Source organism: Filicampus tigris, chromosome 14, assembly GCF_054856515.1.
Source record: "Filicampus tigris isolate MCC_2025a chromosome 14, RoL_Ftig_1.0, whole genome shotgun sequence".
In the NCBI taxonomy this organism is placed as follows: domain Eukaryota; kingdom Metazoa; phylum Chordata; class Actinopteri; order Syngnathiformes; family Syngnathidae; genus Filicampus; species Filicampus tigris.
The window spans coordinates 15,505,263-15,524,911 of NC_141230.1; the positions used below are offsets into that span (position 1 = coordinate 15,505,263).

Below are 19,649 nucleotides of genomic sequence, written 5' to 3' on the forward strand. Positions count from 1 at the left end.
TTTTCTGAAGCTGAGCCGTGATTGGTCATTACCTGAGCCCTGCGTAGTTGTGATGTCATTTTTATGTCAACAGAAATGACAAAATGGCCGCCCCCTGAGATGGCTAAAAACGGGTGGATTTTGTTGCTTAACTCATATTCCAATTAATCAGAATGCTGTGTTTCAACTAGTGGCCCTGCAGGGAACATATTCTTGAAAAAAATATGTTAGGGTTGATTTCCCCTCTTTAAGATCACACTTGCCCTGTTTTCAAAGGAATGCATTTTAGGGTCCAAAATGACCAAAACAAACTTTGTTTTGTTAAAACTCTACTTCCCAAAGCACATATTAGCAGCTTTTATTAAACTATCTGATGTGTAAGGTTTGATGAATACTACATGTGAGGAGCACTGGCTCTACACCCAAACAAATACAGCCCATTTCACCAAAATGTTATCGGACTGTTCTAACCATATGACAATAAGACAACTTACATTCTCCAGTAGTTTTGTATTCATGTCTGGTGGCGTAGGAGCTATATCCAGATGGTGTGCGGGTACGAACGCTGAAGACGTACCAGGTGGCTGGTTTCAAGCCCGTGATGATCACACTCGGATCCTTGGTGCTTGTTGAAGAATAACTCATCTGTTCGTGTTCCTGTGTTGGAAAGAGGATAAAACACGTCAATCGATGAAGGTTTTGACCAAAGATTGGCTACCCATCGACGCATAAGCGCTGTATGTCTCCATGTCTATTAATATCCTACGGGCAATTTTGCACAAAACGTATTTGTAGTTTCCAGTTAACATAATGAGCATGATGAAATTCAAAACTCCTTCTTCTGCAGGAGATGTGCAGAGTCCTTTTTGAATAATTGCTGAAGATACTGCATATGGTTCCTTTCTCAACAAAAGTAAAAAAAAAAAAAAAAAGTAAAAAATCAGAGTCCTTGCATATGATTGAAAATTGATTATTGGTAGTCCAAAAATACAACCAAACTAAACTGCTTTAACAGTCAGCCAAAACATTTGTCTGATCCTGGCTACCGAGCCTTTATGTTTTTTCCTGGACCCGGACCAACACAGTACCTTCTCATAGTATTTGATCTCGTAGTCGAGGATGGGCAACGTTGTTTCTTTGGGCTGCTGCCAGGAGAGAGCGATGCTGTTGGGAGAGGCCCAGTCCTTCTTCAGAGACCCCACCAGTGAAGGACCTGTTTTAATACAGGAAATTCACATTCAAATTCAGTTCATGACAGTAACATGCATATATGGATGTACTGGTACATGACCTGTAAAACAACACTTTGCTGCATAAAAATATGCTCTTGGCATTCTAGATACTTGCCTACAACTCTCAGCTGACCGTCTTACTCATTTAACTGAAAAATCATGACTTACCAGGCAAACTTGTTTCTGTGCAATTCGAAGCAAACACCACAAATAGCTAACACACAACGAATACTTTTGTATTTTTTCGGAATCTGGGCCAGAATATATCGATTAGAATAACATGCCTTGACATCAAATGCGGTAATGATTTACATTGTCTGAGCAGGCTCACATACTGAGCTAAGAGAGCCATCAAGAGAAGTTCGCAATTTATTGCTTACCAGATGAACCAATAGGCCCCAGTCAGTGTGATAAGTATGTGCCTTACATACATAGTGCGTTATAAAATATGGTTTATTAAGAGCCGGCAAAAATATGCGGCTGGCGTAAGTGCAGTGACATGATACACACACGCTTGATTAACTAACACCTGTCCAGTCAGTGCCACACATCCGTGCACACTCTCAATAAGCGTACATCATAATAAGCTTTAGTCCTCCAAATCTACTGGGAAAACCGTATACACAACATTCCTTTACAATCCTGTTAGGTCATTTTGTTATAATTGAAAACATGAGGAGGAAGCTGCATCTTATTTTCCTGTACTAAATTGCATTTGCTTTGCTCAATGATTTTTTTTTTTTTTTTGCTGGGTAAATAATTGTACTCAGCTCCCAGAAGAGGTCAGCAGATGTAGCTGTCCTGAGAGTCATTATTATATATTACACATGGTGTTACAGAGCCGACTCATTATGTGGATATAAAAGGTGGGCCTGCTTTTCTCAAGGGTATTCCTAGTGAAAGATGACATGCTACATAGAGGTTCTTTTTTTTTTTTTTTTTTTTTAGAGGAATACTAAAGTTTCTCCATTCAACAGTGATGCTCGTTATAATGGTAAGGAAGCTCTGCGTGATTTCAAGAGGAAAATGAGGCATCATTACTGAATGTTTGAGGTTTTGATCCAGAGCTTGAGACCTGGGGTTTTGGAACAGGCTAGGACCAGATGAGAACTGCAGGGCTTTGAGCTTGTTAAACAGGTGCCCAGAGGCCCACTGCTGGTGATCTGAGCTCAAAGTGACCACCTTGGATTCTTTCATCCATCCGTCTTTTCCTCCCCACCAGCCCCCTTTGGCTTGATTCTCCACAACTCGGGTTATTTCATTTCGTAACATCTTCACTCGTTGCTCAATCTTCGGGTAGCCCCGAATGCACCAACCGTTGATTGAAATGAGACCAATTGATTGCAAACTCATTATTTGTATTCTAGGTTGCAGTAATCAGTACACAACAAGTAATGGCTAGCAAATAAAATTTTTGATTTAAAGATATGCAGTACAAAAAAATAAGTTAGACAGAGTGTCAAGGGGTCTAAGAATATTGCATCCATGTGAAAATCACAGATATCAAAATTTTCCTTTAGGTATGTTGGTAGCCAGGGGAGTGGCCATCCCTGGCTACTCTGTAGCTCTGCCCCTGTTTTTTTTAACTTTACTGACAAGATGGACAGTCCATGAATCTCGACTTATAAAATACAAAGCGAAATACAAAAACTAACAGAAAGAAAAAAAACAAGTTCTGATAGGACTATGACACTGATCACCAACATAAGATTAATGGATGTAGCTATTTTATGGTCAATAACATTCCTGCCAGCACACTTAAAGTGTACCATATGTGAGAATAAGATATGACAGAGCATCTTGATACATTTACATCTTTCGAGATGTTATCACTTTATAGAACCTCTCTCATATTGCATTTACTCCTCACTGGGAAAATAAAATTCATCAAATCTGGTCTGACTGTGCCTGGTGAATAAAAAGGCTTTAAGGCGGCGAGATGTTTGGCATCTCGGGCTGGTATATTGGCCCTGACAGAAAGCAATAAACAAACTAAACGCAATATTCCTCCTGTCTCAGAGATTCCAATTAGCTTGCGACTGCTAAATGCACATGTAGTCTCAGAGGTACTTCTCAGCCAAATCTACTCTTACTGAACTGAGTCCCTATTGATTGAATAGATGCCACTAAATGCCCTCCATCTGAAATTAAGCTCTCTTAATTGGCCACTAAATTGGCCACTGAATTATGGACCAACTTCACCTAAGCATGCACTCATAAGCTGAACACCTTGATAAATCGTGTCAATATCATATGCATGGTCTCTTGTAATTGTTTTAGTAAATATTACTGTAACTCTTTCTACAATCATATCTATAATTCATTTGGTGTCCAATATAACCAATTACACTAAAGGCACTATATGATAACACTCCTAGCAATATTTCAGAACCTCTTCATTTCATAATCACACAACTACTGTCCATCCCTCACATCCTGGAGGGTCACATCTCAGTTTCAGCTTTAGTGTGATATTTTTTCCCCAAAATTCATTAGCAGGTATAAAACTTTTATAATATATAAAAGTCATGTGTACACATTAAGAAACACACAACATTAGGACCGCTCAATGCACCGAGCACACAAAGACCCTAAACTGAACGATACCAATTTTGGGCAAGTTACTCCCAAAATATAATACATTATATTGTACTATTTACTGTCATTTTTTTTTTTTTTTTTTACTATAAAGTCCTAATTACAAAAACATAGCGAATTTTGTAAACTATTGTTATATACAGTAGTATAAAGAAATACATAATCTGTTGGTATTTCTGTGACAACAGAGACATCTATTAACAGTGGGAAACCAAATTGACCTTGCCAAACAATTGGAGTGTTAAAGTCTGTGCCTATGGTACCAACTGATACTGTACATGTTTATTGGCAAATGGAGACATGTGAAAGTTTCACTTTGAGGAACGGGACACAAGGCAGCTGTCTCTAATGATTGTATATTATTAGGGCTGCAGCACAAAACCTGCCAGAGGACATCACACCCTCTATGAGAGGCAGGAGCATCGGAAAGCCATTAGAAACACCAGTCAATTACAATGCCCAATGGATAGATTTTGCAGTCAAGCGTGGTTAAGCTCAACATAAACTAATGGGGAGTCTTTAAATGAGCTTGACCCGCATATGATTTTAATTAGCTTTCCTGCCCCAAAGGCTTCCATTAACGGTTCAAAAAAGAAAAAAAAAAAAAAATCAATAGAGCTTCTCTCGATGCAGTGCGAGAGTTTGAACGATGTCCGAACACTTCACTGATTCACTGTTGGTAGAAAGAAAGAGTGAGCAGAAATCAGCACATTGCAATATAGGTATTGTTGTTTACAACAGCCATATTGATAATGTCTGTCTGTCTCCTCTTTAGATGTCTGCTTCAGGTTTGTCTTGGGGCTGTCCCAAACGACACTTTCAGAGCGAATCTTCATGGATGAAAAGATGTGTGTGTGTGTGTGTTGTGTGAGCACGTCATCAAACAAGCTTTTGAGTGAAAAAAAAGTTGAAATGCATGACATGAATAATCTGCTTATCACATCCAAAGCTCAGATTTCTTGACAGGACAGATACATCTACATCCCATGTAGTCCCATTGGACAATGCAAATCACAACATTCAAGTGGAAACTATTTGTATTTCTGAATCTTGGTGAAAGATGGCCAAGCAGCCAGCTCCCTATGAGGTGAGTCAATCATCATTCAAGGTAAGGAAAAAAGGAAGGCATGCAAAAATGCTTTCGTTTGGTGAGTAGGAAAAGAGAGATTTAACATCATTCTAACAGGTCAAACCAGGTTTTCCTTTCCATTGATTCATCCATGAAGGTCAAGCTTGTGCAAGCATTTCTGCCGGTAAGCAGTTCCCACTAAAAAGTTTTTTTTCCCTTCTTCTAGATTTCATCATAAACTCCAAGCCTCTCCAAAAACTGTCAAATTGTCATTACATTTCGCTGTGTGAAAACTGCAAGCTAAAAACCTCTCTCGTGTCCTCCTCCTGCATTCTGGGCGTCAATAAGTTCCATTTTCAGAGTGTTGCCCAATTGCTGTGTGCTAGCACAATGTCTGAAGAGGATTTATAAAAAAATTACACTATTCAATGCTTACTATTGGAAACAGTTGATTGCTTAATAGTCATTTGACCTTGTTAAAAAGAATTAATAAGCTGTAATACTACGCTGTTATGGGTAGGGACCATAAAATATTCTTACATTTTTATTGACCTTTTTTTTCCCAATTCTTTTTTTAAATATAATTTGACACCTAAAGACAGCTGGGATAGGCTCCGGCATGCCCGTGAGTCTACTGAGGATAAGCGTTGTGGTTTCATCATGTACAGTATAACAGCATCACTTTCATTATACATTGTTAATTATAACAATTATTTTTCACGTCATCGTATGCTGCAATGTGGTCACCCAACACCATGGTACAGGGGGGCAACTCCTGGCTCGGTCTTGCGTTGTGGCTCCAATATTTTGTTCAACATAAGGATTAAGAAATTTGACTAAATGTGCCCAATATTCAGATTAAGGACAGGAACTAAGTTTATTTATTATCTGACATATAAATCATCACCACTTTAATACGGAACTTAACGGAACATTTGATTAATGCTACTGACGTGAATGTTCCAAGAATGCACTTATTCTTCCATAAAACCTCATCAACCATGAACAACAATATATCCACTAAATGCCGTTGGATGCAATCCACATGAGTAAAATTGGCTATGACCTCAGTGACACTACCGAGCTGTCAAGTGGATCGAAACTGGGACAGTTTCTCGCACACCTACAGTTCCCTCCCGCTGCGGTGGCTGTCTCAAGGATGACCTTGAAAGGAAGCTCCTTATTTTACTTTGACCTAGCAGATGGTCACAACAACAATCATCTAAACAATTGATTATACAGCATGTACATGCATCTTACAGGACGTTTACAGGTAATTAAAATCAAATTACACAATCAACAAATCAGGAAAGTGGGTGTGGAAAAAAAACAACACCATTTTCAAATGGGAAATAGCATTTTTGTCTGAAAGGGGAAATCAACCCAAACATATTTTTTTCAAGAATATATTCCCAGCAAACCCACTAGTTGAAACGGCATTCTGATTAATACGAATGAAAATGTTTTCTAACGCTGAGCCGTGATTGGTTGTTACCTGAGCCCTGGGTAGTTGTGATGTTATTTTCAGTCGACAGAAGTGACAAAATGGCCACCCCCAGAGATGGCTAAAAACGAGTGGATTAACTCTTATTCCACAAATGCAATATTTTTCAGAACGCCTTGTTTCAACTAGTGGGCTTGCATAGAACATATTGTTGAAAAAATATGTTTGAGTTGATTTGGGTTTGATTTCTTTAAGGGTAATAATGTGTAATAAGGAGACTTTGACTTTGGAAGGTCTTTGACTTGAAAATCGTGAATGCAACAACCCTTGTCAGATAAAGTCTGCTCGGCAGCCTCTCAGACACAAGGGTCTCCCCCGCCTTTAATAAAGTCCCAGTTTGCCACTGATCTCTCTTGTTCCCACCTAATGGGGATGTGGAGAAGAAATGACATGCGGGGAAGGCCAGTAAAGCGGGCCAATACTAGCCCTCTTTGATCAATAGTCATTTGTCCTCCACCTTGCTCTCCCCAAAAGGTAATTAATGAAAAGAAGCAAAGTATTTGGCTACTGACAGCAGACTTTCTGCTGGTTTGTAACACCAAGTTCACATTGACATGCCACTACTTCAAATACTTGCAGTGTTTTTTTTTCTTCTTGCTCTACTAAATGGAGTGAATTAAAATGTATTAAACACAAAGGTGATTCTAAAATAAAAGCATTGCCTAAATGTGAAAGAATATTAATTTCGGGGACAATAAACTGTGTGATGAGTGATGTAAGCATTTTGAGTCATAATTCCACTGAATTTGCAGGATTAAAGCTGAAAGAAAAGCACATTTAAAGTGTTTGGACACCATGCTTTGTGTTGAGACCGACCATATATTTTTGTTTTAAAATCCAAAGAAAATGTGATTAACTCAGACCATCACACAAATCAAGGCCTAGCCTTTTGAAGCAAATGCGGAATGTGGAAATCCATAATCCACTAATCCCTTTACGTAAACTGAAAATAGTTAAAATGTCTTTATTATGTTTGACATTCTCTCAGATGTAATTTAAATAGCTGGAGACCGTTTTAAGTATTTCAAGAGCCAAGCATCAAAGTACCTTTCTCATAAAAAGAGGACCAGAGCCAGTGCGGTGAAGATTACATACACTATAATAAGAGCAGCCTCCTATAGAAGCCATTGCAGACTTTCTGCAGCAGAACACACAGCAGGAAGAGAGGCAATGCGTTCCTGTGGAGCTTATTTCCAACAGGGCAATCTGCACACAGCCCTGCTGTCAAAGACCTCCTTCCCTGGGTGAAATAGTACCTACTATATGCAGTACATACAGTATAATATCATGGATTCAAGTACATTATTTTCAGAAAAAAAAAAAGCATTCAAGCTGTGACAGGGTCCAGCCTTTTGCCAAGCAAGAAAAGCTTTTTCAGAGGTCCATCAGAAACTGATGAGACCAAATATTAAGATGATTAAGATAAAAAGTGGCTATATTCTGACAAGTTCTGTTCAAACCACACAAAAACGACAGAGTATGTATATTAAAAGAAGACTGAATATAATAATAATGTTGAAATATGAGTACAAAATAAAAATCCATGAGATGTAATTGTGTCTTCAAAGGCTACTGAAATGCAAGCAGTGAGTGGTGTACTATTTATGTTTGAGCGACAGACATTATGAATGGTTTGATAAAATGAGGCTAATACAGCTTCAATTAGAAGCGACAAAAGCCCGGCTGCAGTTGATTTATCTAACTCTCACAAGACAATGGGTTGCATTCTTGGGAGGAAATTCAACCCAAAGATTGAAGAGAGGATTGAGGTGGGGGTTGAGACAGTGAAACTTCAGAGAAAATCCGTCAGCTGTGCAGAACAATGAATCCAATCACTCTGCATTAATGAGCCAATGCTTAAAATAGTTCCTGCTGTGAGGTGAAGTCAGGGGAAATTATCTTTGCAGGGGGAAGCCTACTGATAAAAGTCTGGGCATAAATCATTTTGTGGGATAGAAACAGCTAATCTCGTTTCTTTCAAAACTCCCCACCTGTTCTGAACACTGCTGAATAGCAATCCTGCGGGGCAGGTACTCTTTTTGCTGACTGGAGAAACAGTGTAGGTGCAAGGAGCTCAGAGGACCGAGCTAAAGAAGATATATAAGACCACACAGGGTCCAACTTGTGGGACGTCCACTGTTGCAGCCCAACTTTAATGCTTAAAAAAAATCCAATACAGAAATGAGGTCAGTGCTAACTGTCCTTTGTCTTGTATAAAATGCCTTGTAATAGATTTTCCTCTGTTGATCAACAGATAACCCTTTTTTGTCCCTAAAAGTTTGTGCCAACTGTTTGACTTTGCTCATCTAATCTGATAGGATGATAATCAGTTGCGTATTTGTGTGCCGCAACCTGCATTTTAATAAACAGTAAGAAGACCAACATAGATAAGGGCCTTCCTCCCAGGCATAGCTGTGCTAATTCATCCCCTCTCGCTTCACTTTCCTTTTTTGCCTTCTCAAACGTACAACTTGATTTAACTCTTGCTTGACAATTTCACAGGGAACACACCTTGATACAGTAAAATACCCAAAACATTTTATAATTCAAATCAATCACTCCGTAGATTTAAGAGGAAGTCAACCCAAACTTTCCCTTTTTCCAGAATATGTTCTATGCAGGCCCACTAGTTGAAATACGGCATTCTGATTAATGTCATCTTCAGTCGACAGAAGTGACAAAATGGCCACCCCCAGAGCTAGCTAAAACGGGGGGATTTCTCATATTCCACAAACTATTAATCAGATTGCCTTGTTTCAACTAGTGGGCCTGCATAGATCATATTATGGAAAAAGAGTATGTTTGGATTGACTTCTTTATTTTTTATTATTATTTTTTTTTAGAAGTCAAACAGAAAATGTGTGCAGGTGCATGTGTGTGTTATCAACAGGTCACTAACACACAGGAAAATGTGCTGAAGGGCAGGAAATGGGTAGGGGGCAACAGATGCCCCAGGTCAAATGTGTTCCCATGGGATGAGCACCTAAACAGACCTGCCAACATGTACAGCGAGCCAACACCTGCTAACACATCACAGTTGCATAAATTCATTACGTTTGCACAAACATGCACCCACACAAAACACTTTTGCACAGTAAACTGCAGGCCTACTAGCATGGGCTTCCACTTAAAAATAGCAGATTGATTTTTTTGTTTATTTGTGTCATGATTGAGGGTTTTCTGCTGAGATGGTGGCAAAAAAATGGAACCAAGTGCAGGGAAGCAGGGAGGCAAGGCAGGGAAGTAGGAGTAGTCTAAAAACATATATTTTCAAAAGAACAAAAAAAGGTAAACAAGATACCGGGTAGTATCAAAATATATATTAAAGGAACACAAGGAAACCAGACTTAACCAGGGAAATGAGAGTGACGACAACATGGCTTAGTAGATGTGTGACAGCAATCAAAACAATGAACTGACAAAAATGGAAAGAAGTCAGCGAACTACAACCAAACTGACGAGACAAAGAGCTACACCTGGACAACAGACGAGCGGCTGAGGCAGCTGATTGGTCGGGCTAACCAGAACGACATGAAATGAATATGGAACACATAACATGACATGAAACAAATTTAAATATAATGTATAAAAAAACAACAACAACAAAAACAGAAAATGATACTTGGTCTGTTCCATCCGAAAATCAAATACAACTCGGGCAACTAGGCTAACAATTACCTACTGCTTATGGTGTGATAACAGCAACTTACTTGAACTCAGTCACTCGGCTTTATTTATTTATTTATTTATTTATGACTTGCCTGAAATGTTAATTTCTGACTGACAGCTGGGAAGCTTCCACCTTAATAATACCTTCGGGACGGTGGAGGTCACATGTCCTGCTCCATCCCTGATGTGACAGTTGTTGAGGTGTTTACAGTCAAATGAGATATGAACAAGCAAGACATGGAAGGACAGCACTGACTGATTAGGGTTGTCACAGACCACCTCCACCATTGAGTGATGCCTCCTCCACTCGACCTCCTTCACCCCACTATTAAAGCAACTGTCTTCTCTGTCCAGTAAATGCTGTCCTCAAGAGGAGGCTCTTGCTCACCTGTTGCTCAGTCTCGAACCGAGAACTCTGCTATCTACCACATGACGGTACATGGTCGGTGGTCATTCTCAAGTGGGCTGTGACACTCGAAAATAGGTGGATGTATTATTTAGAGAACAGGTGTCAAACTCCAGTCCTCGAGGGCCACTATCCTGCATGTTTTAATCCTAACCCTAACCCAATTTAAATGATCACTTCATCAGCAAGCTAGGCAGGAACCTGATAATGATCATTCGAATCAGGAGTGAAGGAGGACGGAAACATCTAAAACATACAGGATAGCGGCCCTCGAGGTCCGGAGTTTGGCACCTGTGTCAAACTTGTTTAAAAAAAAAAAAAAATCAAATTTGTTGAAACAAACCTATCTATTCAAGCATATTCTCCGCAAATAAACATAATTAAAGGCAAAGTGCTTTTCAGAGAACAAAATTGGGAAAATTGCAAACAATAAATTCGATCAAAATTGCAAACATGAAGTACGGCTAAACAATTTTACTGTACATTTCACATACCTCTGCAGTTGGTGCCCAAATTGAGAAGCAATACTACAGCGTGTACAATATAAAAGAAAATAGAAAGAAAAAAACGTTTTATAAGCAAACCAAAAAACACACACCCAAAAAGCCACACGCACCTTGAATCATTTTTAATCGACTTTCGGTCCATGACCCATTCACAATGGGACTGCGACCCACAGTTGGAAAACTAACACTGATCAAATGTTATGCATGCGTCTGAAAATTGAGGCTGATGAGAAATATTAGAGTGCTTGATCTCCTGTTATGTCTGGCTCTGGTCTTCCCTCCTATTAAACCTTTGCATTTCAGGGTTATCAAGCTTCTTTTCTTCCCTACACACACTCTCTCTCTCTCACTCCTTACAGTGCTGTCGGCAAAACCCGGGTTGTGATCCAATCACAGACTAGCTGCAGCAATCACTGTCTGCTGATTGGTTTTATAATCCTCACTCGGGATCTCAGATGGGTGAGAATCAGCTGGCTGAGAAGCGCAGCAGTGAAAACAGTCTATTGATGTGTTCACTCCCACTCTCTCACGCAAAGACAAATTTCTTTTTTCTATTGCCTTTGCATCTGTATTACATACTTTAGCTTTCATCCGCTCAGGAAACACTTGATCCAAGTGTTTGTGGGACAAAAATGACATTCAAGCAAACGTTTGGCACCTAAATAAATTATGTCAGGATTTTTTGTGGCTCAAAATCAGATAGCTTGGAATTCACTCTGGGCACACATACAAAAATTGCTGGTGACGTTTTAAGTACGGATCACGCTGTTTAATTCTCAGCTTCTACATTAAATGGAGGTCAGTAATATTAGTTGGATTCATTTAGCGGTATACGTGGCCAAATAAAAGTGATTAATGTATTTTACTAAACAAAAAGTTAAATAATTTGAATGAAAACATTATACATAATGACATTTAAAAATGAGAAAAAAAGTTAGTGTTATATCATATTATTAACTCATTCACTGCCAGACATTTTCAGACCCTCTTTTACGCTAACGTTTGAAAAAAAATTGAAAAAAATATAAATACATTCCTGGGATTGAATGGCTGGACTGTGAAAAGACGAGTACATTCGTCAGTGAATGGGGTTAAATAAATATACAGTATTTTACATACATAAACATTTTCCCCCCTTCTCTTCAAACGATGCCCATACAGCTTCTACTTTCATGGGAAGAATCTCCTCAAGCTGTTGGAGTGCTTCTCATATGTTTTGCCTATTTTACACTGAAGAACATTTGCGAGCTCAATGATCACCAATGTCAGATGAAAGGGCCTGGCTCACAATGTGTTGTAGTGCCGTCTTTCATGAGAGCTAATGGGCCTCCACCGCACTTTGCACACAATAACTTGAACAATATCATACACAGTATATACAGTATATGGACGAAGCCCAGGCTCCCAGATCAATATGATGTGCTTCATAGTATTTAAATGAAGCGCTCTACTTCAAGGCTCAATAATGCTGTAATTCTCACAAGTATTATATCTGCCTTATAACCTTAACCTGAAATCGTATTACAAGGTCTGTCTATTTTTCTTCCTCGGAAAATGTACAATTTACCATGTGTACAAAATCAATGTAGCTTTTTGTGGATAAATAATAGCGTGACAGTTTTCATTTCAGTCACCAGATGCAATAGAGCCCCCCCTTGCCGATGCCCACCTTCATGTAATAAGTACACGAGTGCTTTGCATTGTGGGGTTTGTATGCTGCCACCGTCCACGGTGCTTTTATGGCTTGCTGAAACATTTCCTCTTAAATCAAGAACACTTCATGGATCATTAGCTTCACTAAGGTCGTGGACATGTTTTTACCGTGTAGTTTATTAGATTATTAGTTTGGGTCCTGGAACCAATATCTTTCATACTGCCTCTTGCATTATTGAATCCTAATTTCTGAATGCAGTATTGGGGTCTTTGGGTGTCACGTTATGCCTCATACAGAGTCTTTCATCACTACCCTTATTGTGTGTCCTATTTGCTGTGTCCTTGTCTAACATCTGTTAAGTTGTTCAAGGACAAAGAACTTCCTCCGCACGTGTGCCTTTCTGGGTGAATATCAAAATTAATTGTACAACTGTTTGGAAGTATTCCAACAATGATTGGAAGCTACAAAATGCCAATCCATAATGGTTTTGGGACTGGAATAAATTTGACAAATAATTACAGATGTTACAGAGTTATTCAGCTGTGTAGGTGTGATGATTTCCCTTGCCGTTGTCGTATGGCTGCTTCATTAGTATGGTCTGCATTCATTTGTCTTGTTTGTAGTTATTTCGAGAACACAAATTTCCAGAAATGTTTTGATCTTAACACTGCAATGATAAAGATGAAACACACTGGAGGTTTATTCATATTGTGGGTACATACGCAGTTTTACAGGGTGGCAGCTGCCCCTACAGTTGGCAATGACTATCAATACTAAAATTCAAATAAATGTTCCTGATATTGTCTCCATAGTTTATGTAAACATTTTAATCACCAGTTTAGAATTCCCTGAGTAGGACCGATAAGGTCAAACCCGATATGTTCAAGTGAGGTTATGGGCCAATGAAAAAATACAGTGTTTTGTTGTTAAATTCCAGGGGGTACTCCTTTAGTTACTGCCCAGATCGTCTCATCCAGAAGACCACCACTCAAAAAAAATTGCAACATGGTCCTAGTGTCTCGTTGGTGTTCACAAATGATACAATTTAAACTGTGCATTCAGGCATCCTGAAAAGAACGTCAATCATAGGAATTCATTATCAAAACTATTACAGTGTCGAATTGACTTATTTAAAATGACTTTGTTCTCCAAGAAACACTTAAGTCTTTGCGGTGAAAAACGGATAAACTTTAAGTCCAGTGACTCTCCCAAAACTTTTAGTTCCTAATAGAGAGACATGGCAGCCCATTTGCATCTCAACCGAATCAATCACACCCAATAATTTTCAGAAGGTGATGAACCCAATTATCATCATTCATCTTGTTACCTCCATCTCTTCCGTTTTTCCTTTAAACATTTTTTTTTAATTTAAGCAATTTGTGTTTTAGCCACTCCAGAGAGAAGCAGTGATCCAGCCTTCAATAGCCAACAGTTAAGTTATTAGGGCTGCTGAATTAAAACACTTAAAACAAAGTCATTGCATTGCGTCTACCTACACTGAGTGTTCAGTGCTCAGACAGTGGGGAAGAAAGAGTACAGGAAGCCAGACAGCCCACTTCACATAAATAGACACACACTGCCCCCCAAGGGGTCAGCAAGATAAGCTGCTTTGGGAAAGGGATGCACCTTTCACTTCCTGTCAACATGGGCAAGTCGTTGTTCCACACCAGTGATTCGAAGTCTCGACCTTCTTCTTGGACACTGCCTTCCAAAATTCTATGCAAGTAAAATATACATTCATGACAATTACTAAAAATGTTAAGTCATCTAAATGTTTCCCATTTCTTCCGTTACAATACAATACAATACAATTTGATTTCTATCCCAATGATGATAATAAAAAGAAATAAAAAACAGCAACTAAAAATGTCGACAGCTGTAGAATGAGGAATATATAAGAAGAAAAATCTGATTTGTTTCTCTTCGGTGAAATTGCCTCATCCTTACTCGACTGAATAATCCATCCCCTCTGCCTATATGAATTGAAATACCGCTACACAACATATTGCCAAGACTACTTGCTCATTCAGTCCAAATATAAACAAGCATAGTGCTATGTTAATTATGTTGCTATTAAGTTTATGGCCAATGCAATGTGAATTGCATTAGTAAAGTGTTTCCCCTAGCACAGGTTGCTCCATTATCTCATGAAGTAGCCACAGTGTCTTGTAAATGTAGCTTAGCCACTTACTAGCTTTAATGGGTTTATATAGCCATTAAAAATACATAGCAAATGATAAATAAGTAACATTTACCATATACATAATACATTTTACCACCTCTGATATCAATGATTGAACTGCTCCATCATTTGAATCCATTTTTAACAGTACTTGGACCTATGAGACACTATTATTAGAATAAATACTTGAAAGTGTTGTGCTGTGGCTTCTGATGAGTGAATCGGCAGAGGTTGACTGTCAAACTCAAGGACACATTGACTGTGAAACCTTCTGCTAACAAGACTGTGTATTCTGTCGGGATTTACTGCCCACAAAGCATGCGGTGTGTGTTTGTGTGAGTTATGCGTGTCATCCATCTGTTGCACAAGCACACACCGCTGAATTGATGGCCATTTAATGTCTAAACACACATGCAAGAACTAAGTAATGCGTTTTCTCCGTGAGAATGTATTCAGATACGCGACCACCGGCCAACTCTAATGCTTTAATCGTGTGAGAATAAATAATGTATAAGTTGTCTAAATGGAAATAAACACACAGAAGTGAAAACTGTGTGCACACCCACAAGAGTCTAAGAGTCATTTAACAAAAGTTTCTCCCTACACCAAGGGCACAAAAGGTAAACAAATGTTTTAATGACTTTCTGTTCCATTTTCTTCCCTTCAATATCTGCGAGGTAACCTAATGCCAAAACATCACGGCTTTCATCTTTTTGTTCCAAATACCCTGATTATGCTGAGAGCCCATTGTGTGTTATAAAAACAAAAGGACCAAGTACAACAAAATAAAAGACTTTTAAGAAAGAAATATAGAATAATAAATATAATATTATTTGCTGCTTGATTCTTGCCTGTCAAATTGTGCATCAAAACTCAATTATGTGTAAAATCTTTTTTTCCTTTGACATATTTTCCTTTGAAGTGAAGTTTAACAATGTAGACTCCACTTGCTTTCTTGAATTGAAAGCAATAAACCGCTGTCCCAGACGGTAACACTGGGGTGACCACGGGTCTAATTTATTAGCATTAAACTGCATCAGCTGTGTGAAAACACTGTGAATACAGCAATGTCCCACTTTTGTGTATTCTGTCTGAGAGGTACATGCGGCCCTACCATTACACCGCTGATGTGCCAAATTGGCAGGAAGGCAGCGTGAAAAAGGATTAAGTCTCTTACACTAGTATTATATTATTGTTTGGCAGGGCTTAGGGAAAGTCACGTTTTGGACTAAATTTAATGTAATTAATATCGCTGTTATAGGGTGGTAACCCTTTATGTCCAAATTTGGTCAGTTTCCTATTTTATTTAATTTTTTTCACAGATGGATACTACTAGTCTGTCCCCACATAGTCATTTTTACACACGATTAAAAAAAGTGTTGAAAAAAGTTTGAGAACAAATCTACAGTATTTACTCTACATGTCTCAAACTCCAGTCCTCGAGGGTAGCTATGCTGCTTGAATAACGATCCTGATCATTTGAATCTGGTGTGTGGGAGGAGGGAAAAATCTAAAACATGTAGGATAGCTGCTCTCGAGGAGGTCTGAGAAGTGTTGTATCACACAAAAAAAGAAGTTTTACACATTGAGTAGGCCTGTTTAAAATGAATAAATCTAACTAAGCTACCAAAACTGTTAAATGGCACATTATGGTGGAATTTTTTTTCCCACTTTTTATCTTTGGTTGCACTTACAGAGTAAATAAATTGCTGGTTCTCTTCAACACAAGCCTACATTACAACTGCTGACTGGATCAGTTTACAATGGCAATGACATCAGTTATGGCGGCGCAACTTCTGTTCCAAAGGTCATGTAGCCTTATGTGAGAAGAGTTGTCATCACTATGCGAGTGCCACTCGCTCTGAAAATACACTTCAGGAACTTGTTGGTTTTATCTAAGCAACTGAAAAGAACATAAAACCATTTTATCATTATATTTAGCATTTTAAAATATGCCCCGCATGTTACACCGTTGATGCATTATAGCCCAATGGCCTGACGGTAGGTAGTAAAATAGATGTCGGTGACAGGGAAAGCTAAGAAATGCAAATTTATGCGTTTCATTATTCGACCTCTTTACATAAACCACTTGTGAAGCAATTCTTGAAATGGTGCAATAATGTAGTAAGTTTCGGGTTAAATAGTGACATTGGGAGTTTATGATGTGCGTTTGTGTACTCGGTGCGCTGAATGATTGATGTATATGGTGTCAGAATGCCAAGTTGTACTTTCTTGGAGCTCCGTGCAGCAAAGTGCCGTCCTGCCGTCTGTTTATAGCTGCTATATATCACCCGGCTTTCAATGGTAATCACCAATGATGCTGCAATGCCAAAAACGATTTAGGGTACTACTCAACAGTCGATGCCGGTTTGATGTCGTTGCAATTATCGTGTATACGGTATAATAGGGATGCACTGAAATTTGATTCAATGAAAATTTTGGGCCGGCAGTGGCCCAAAAGTGCATTTTTTTTGCTTTTTGTCCAAAAGACCTTAGTCACTGAAGCAACACGGCCGATGTTGTCACGAGACAAAAACCTTTAAAGCAAGCACTTTGGGCGGACTAACCAGTGCAAAACCTTCGTCTTTGCAGCCAGTTGCTGGCGGTCGTCGCGGGGCACTGCCTTGGAGCTCGGGGTGAAGAAAAGATTTCAAAGAAAAAGAAGGGGAAAAAAATGATCCGCCCGGGGGTAGCGGTGCATCAAACCTTTGTGGCTACCCACAGCGCACCTTGCTCTGATGGCCCGCTGAACTGAGTAGTGGGGGCGGCGGGGAAATGGGCCTAAAAATCCCCGGCCGCAGAGCCAGAGCTGAAGCTGCCTGGCCGCAGTCACTTGGAAGGAACCAGAGATGGCAAAGTAAAAGAAAATGATCCAGCCGAGCATTTTTAAAAAAGGTTTTTAAGGTGTTATAACTTCTCTCAGCTTCATCTTATAACTGTACAAATCTATGTCCAACTTTTTGTTGATTTTTTTTTCTCAATTCTTATTAGAGATGAAACTTACAAATGTAATGGCTTGAAGAGTGGTTTGCTGCTGTGCTATCTATTTATATTGATTATTTCTTAATTACAAGTACATTGAAATGTTGCAGAATCTCTTAACTCATTCATTCACTGCCAGACATTTTCAGACCCTAACGTTTGAAAAATGTTTAAAAAATATAAATAACTTCCTGGGATTGAATGGCTGGACTGTGAAAAGACAAGCAAATTAGTCAATGCCAGTGAATGAGTTAAATTGAACAGGGTGTCGTATTTCAGTTCAATGTTGACCTAAGAATCAAATCTTGCTAGGCCCACTTTCAACATATCAAAAAATTAAGGCGATATATATGGCTCTTGTGGCTGTTTTTGTAAAACTTATTGCAAGAGATAATAGATGATAGAGATGTTAGAATGTAGTGTACCTCACGAGACCACAGCTCAGCAAGCATCCGAGGGATTAACTCTCGACCTCAACAAGGAGGGTTAAGACAAGAAGAAAATCCACCGGTGATGAAGTGAAGTAAGCAGATTTGCATAACAAGCAGACGAGTCCAGCTTCACAACAGTCACATCACAATTTTTTAAATCAAAGTTAGATCTAAAATTGTGGCTATAAACTAACGCTGCCGTGTAGTTTGCTCTTTTTATGATAAAACCAGCCCGCTGCTGGTTCTGCCACGGGGCTAGAACCGCGTTTTTCAAACCATTTTGAAATGAATTTGACTGATGAATTGATTGAAGGTGCCAAACATTTATGATGAACATACTGATGGTGACATTGCAAATCAGCATACTCAATGTCTGTTTTGGGGAGTGTACTTTGGCTTTCTTTTCTGTGAAAGAAAACATACTTTCCTACAGGCTGAAAGAAGAGTTGCAGATCAGTTATGATGCTGACAGCTTAGTAGCATCAGGGCCAAATCAAATTGCATTATTTGGGGCTCTGAAAGTTGGGGCTCAATGCATCATTGTTTTCTCATTTAAATGTTTCGTTTTGCAAGAAGATGATCAAATACCACGAGACAAGAGCAACATTCTTACTTGTATTTTTCTCTTCCATCATGAGGGTTCATTGCTTATTTGAACTCTGAACAGCCCTCATTTTTCAGAATACTTCAGAATTTTACCATACATAGACTATCATTTTCCTTTATCTCACTCACTACACTTAGTCTGCAAATGGCCCGAGTATTGGAGTCCTCCCTTCTTTTTCTTGCTCACATTTTTACTTTCTCTTTCATGTGATTGTGTCCAGCTTCAAAGACGTTCACCATGATTGCAGGTGCAGAGAAATGTACAGTGCAGCAGGGGACAGCACCCGAGAGATGAAGAGGGAAAAGTGTCCTGCCGGAGAGCAAGGTCACATTGAGGGTGAACACCTTCAAAGCATCATAGATTTTTTAGATTTTTTTTCTTTTTTTTAACACCAAAGCTAGGGAGCATCGTTGGTTCTCTGGCAGCTTGCAAGTGAGTGGTGAGCGCCCTGTGTCAATGGTTGTCCTAGACAGTCATAATCTGGTGTGGATCTATCAGAGGGGAACCCAGCACCAGTCCAAGCAAAGAAAAAAATATTTCTTCAAAAAACATTCATTGCTCAGTGCACAGCCACAGGGACTTTCACAAGTGCATCAAACACTGGAGCAGACTTCATTTTTATATCCAACCTTTCCCTAAAGATATGATAGAGCCTGTTTGTTTCTCTCCAAATAATTCCTTGATACAAAAAGGTTATGTTAAATTCATGAGTTTGAATTATTATATTGGCCATATCCTTGCAAAGTAAGCCCGTGCTGAAGCATATGTGTTCTGGCAAGTCTACATACATAATAATTACTGATGCTACAGTAGGATAGATGTGGAATCAT

General features: G+C 39.0%; 1 protein-coding gene across 2 annotated transcripts in view; it reads right to left on the reverse strand.

Moving 5' to 3' along the window:
• LOC147136524 (ephrin type-A receptor 6-like) overlaps positions 1–19,649 on the reverse strand; it is a 142,252-nt gene that overhangs the window by 18,168 nt on the left and 104,435 nt on the right. For both annotated transcript variants that reach the window (XM_086051083.1, XM_086051084.1), the window contains 2 exons: positions 1,068–1,192; positions 474–636 (listed from right to left, as the gene is read on the reverse strand). In XM_086051083.1, the coding sequence (XP_085907209.1) occupies positions 474–636; positions 1,068–1,192 (288 nt within the window). The remainder of the gene's footprint in view (positions 1–473; positions 637–1,067; positions 1,193–19,649) is intronic.